The sequence below is a fragment of the Triticum urartu genome, chromosome 2A, assembly GCF_056163025.1.
Source record: "Triticum urartu cultivar PI428250 chromosome 2A, HENAU_Tu73, whole genome shotgun sequence".
Lineage (NCBI taxonomy): Eukaryota > Viridiplantae > Streptophyta > Magnoliopsida > Poales > Poaceae > Triticum > Triticum urartu.
Window position 1 is genome coordinate 59,355,153 of NC_141874.1, and position 3,400 is coordinate 59,358,552.

Sequence of the window (3,400 nt, forward strand, 5' to 3'; positions counted from 1 at the left end):
GCTGGTGATCTAGGTCTACATGCAGCGCCTACGGTCGTTTACGTACGTGGGGTGGTGGCCGGTGGCTGAGCGTGGATTGGTCTGGCGGAGACGAGGCCACGTAGGCCGTTGATTTCTATCGCCCATGCGAGGACAAGAAAACAACAAAACAAATGGGAGCAGAGTACATCCGTCCATCCAGCGATAAAAACCAGCGGCCCGGAATCTTGCTCGCTCGCAAGTTAACTCCGTCCCTCGCTCCGCTTTATATATATCCCGGCAGCGGCAGCGCAGCTCCCTCCCACTCATCCTCCTCTGCATCTGACTCGCAAAGCCGTCGTCCATCGGCTAGCGCACCGCACAGCGCGCGCGCAACAACACAGCCGGCCGGCCGCCCCAGCTCGCTCTCTCTCCCGGCCGCGATGGCGCCCTCCTCCTCCACCTCCACCACGGCTGCGGCGGCGGCGGACGAGAGGGACCGCAAGCGCAAGCGCGGGGCCGGCGGCGAGGCGGAGGCGGAGAGGGCGCCCAAGTGGCGGTCGCGGCGGGAGCACGAGATCTACTCCACCAGGCTGCTCGACGCGCTGCGCCTCGTGCGCGCCGGGGGCGGCGTAGCCCCGTCGCCGGCGCGCCAGGTGCGCGACGCGGCCGACCGCGCGCTCGCCATCGCCGCCCGCGGCCGCTCCCGCTGGAGCCGCGCCATCCTCGCCTCCCGCCGCGCACACCGCGTCCACCGCGTGCGCCTCCACGCCCCGGCACCGTCCCCTGCACCTGCCCTGCCACATCGCGCTTCGCCGGGCGCGTCCTCCTCCGGCTCGACCTCGGCACAGGCACCAGCGCTGGCGAGGAAGGCGAAGGCGCTGGGGCGGCTGGTGCCGGGGTGCAGGAAGCTGCCGTTCCCAGCGCTCCTCTCCGAGGCGTCCGACTACATCGCCGCGCTGGAGATGCAGGTGCGCGCCATGGCCGCGCTCGCGCAGGCCCTCTCCGCCGTCTCCCCGCCGCCGTGATCCATCCATCCATCCATCCGGCCGCCCCAACCCCAACACCCCCCGCGAAGTTCCCCGCCTCAGCGACGCGCGTCGGCGCATGTACATTTCCCTCCCCGTGCCGTGCCGCTCCAGTGTGTGACGACGAACCGACGCCACGCCACGCCACGCCGGCGATTGTCAACCCGGCCGGCCGCGTGCATGCTAGGAAGAAGAAGAAGAAGAAACAGTAGCCGTTCATTTGTACTTAGATTCTTGTTAGCGTCTTGGTTTGTGGGTGTGTCCGCTAAGCTAAATCCGTAAATGCATGAGATTTTTCCGTACCATCTTTCCGGAGTGTTGCCTTCTCATCAGCAAGCACAAAAGATCGCCGTTTTCTTTGACAAATGTTGGTGCCAGTGCCTTGCTTTGACAAGCAAAGTGCAATGTTAATTTAATTAATTAATTTATTTTTGTTTGTCAGAAGGACAAGTGCAATGTTAATAATCTCTGACAAGTTCGCAAGATTTTTCAAATCTTTTCCCTTATCCTAATCGAGACAAACGGGATCGAGCTTTGTACGGTGCGGTGGCCGGCCGGCCGCCCGTAACGACGAACGGGCCACGCGATGATAATTCCCCATGTGGGAGGATTAAATAACACGTGACCCCTCTGCGCGGCCGGGCCCGGCGGCAGGCACACATGGCGCGGGGCCGAGGCCGCCTGTCAGGTGTCGCGCGCGCTTTTCTCCCCAGGCTCCAGTAAACCTGTACGTACATTTCCGTAGAAATACAGACGTTCGATGTAGAGATACGTTGAGGCATACCGCCGGGCTACGCGACAAGGGCAGCTCGCAGGGGGCCCACAACGTGCGCCGGGCGGGCCCGCCGGGGCAGCCGCACATGCGGCGTGGTGGCTTCGCTGTCGCGCGGGTCCCCCGGGGCCCTCTCTACGGCCCGCCGGCCAGTGCTACGGCCGGCTGCGCCTCACGTGGCCCGTACGCGTGGTAGGGATGGACGGCCCTCGCCGTGCGATTGGTCGCGCGCATACGACGGCATACATGGCTGGCTTCCCGCCGAGAGCGGGCCGCGTGCGTGCCATGCGCGACAGGCCGTGTGCGCGGCACAGTGCGCGCGCGTACGTCTGGCATGCTCACCGCGTACTTGCGTGACAAGAGAGACGCACAGATGTAGATCGATCGCCCATCGCGCGTTTGTCAACTAGTCGTACGTAACGTACGTACCACACATGGGTGATGGATGTTGATGCATGTTTTTGAAACCTGCTCGCCGTTGGGATCCGCGCCTAGTGCACGGTTTGTTCAGGCAAGGTAATTATCACTAGTTTTTACCAGTTACTCTTACTATTAGGTTATCTGACAACGTTAGTACAGTAGATCCCTGGAAGAAAAAATATCAAGTGTAGTACCGCTAGCTTCTACTACTAGCTCTGGCGTCGGTCGGTGTGGTGCGGTACGTGTGAGAGATGATGGATATGTGTCGCGACTCGTTCAACACATACGTACGGTTCGTGCAGCTGCCTGGCTCCCTCCCGAGTTATTTCGACGGAGATTCCGGTCTTCGGTCGCCGGAGTGAGCAGTCGTCACCGGTCTCCGGTAGCGGGGTGAGCAGTCGTCATGTCCGTATTTCTTGAAGCTCGATGCCTCGATCAGCGCAAGCTTCTTGTAGAGAGCACACGTACGCGCAATTCAAAAGCGTGTGTGACGAGTGACAGCGACCAGCAAACAACCGTCCAGACCGTTTTTGCTGCCTAGCTATAGTAGCTAGCTTTCCGTCTTAATCTCCCTTCCACAGTGCCAACATGGCAACATAACAATTCAGGCAAACTATCCTATGCATCTTCTCATGCCGAAGCAAATAGTGCAGCCATTAGGAACACCGAACACATGCCGTGAGGAGGTAAGCGACATGCTGGCAGAGCTGCTTGTAAGTCGTGCTGTATTCTCTTCCATTCCTCCCTCGCAAAAAAAAAGTATTCTCTTCCATTCTTGATATACAAGGCATACACGATTCTCTTATGTGTTCTTCAAAAAATATATGAGGAGGTACATGGTCCACACGCCGATCATGCCAGGTTGCTCTTTCTCACGCGCTTAATGGCATGAGGTGCTCTCGTGGAACCGGTCCACCACACGGCCTTTGGTTGTCGAAGAAGAGTTCGTCGAGTGGTGACACCATGCCATCCTCTTCCAGTGATGAGAAGGGCACCATACCGGTGATCGTGTTGGTGGCATGGTGGATCAAAGGCACCATAACACGATCATCTTCGACATTGAGGAGTGAAGCATAGTTGGTCCCTGAACTATTTTAGTGGTGTCACATAGGTGCTTGAACTGTAACAAGTGTGTCCTGCTAGGCAAAATACATGCCCTGGAGTTATTCTAGCGTTGAACTGGTCAGTCCTGGTTTGGTTGTAGGGGTCATCCAGGATGGGT

At 59.1% G+C, this 3,400-nt stretch overlaps 1 protein-coding gene across 1 annotated transcript; it reads left to right on the top strand.

The window, feature by feature from the left end:
• The first annotated feature begins 208 nt into the window (after window positions 1-208).
• LOC125540944 (transcription factor bHLH149) lies at window positions 209-1,414 on the top strand. The gene has a single exon (XM_048704462.2). It carries the CDS (start codon window positions 402-404, stop codon window positions 984-986), a length of 585 nt encoding a protein of 194 aa, XP_048560419.2. The 5' UTR covers window positions 209-401; the 3' UTR covers window positions 987-1,414.
• Window positions 1,415-3,400: the final 1,986 nt, after the last annotated feature.

What these genes read in the sequence shown, in the direction of transcription:
- LOC125540944 (XM_048704462.2), top strand. Translation starts at nt 402, where the DNA reads ATGGCGCCCTCCTCCTCCACCTCCACCACGGCTGCGGCGGCGGCGGAC.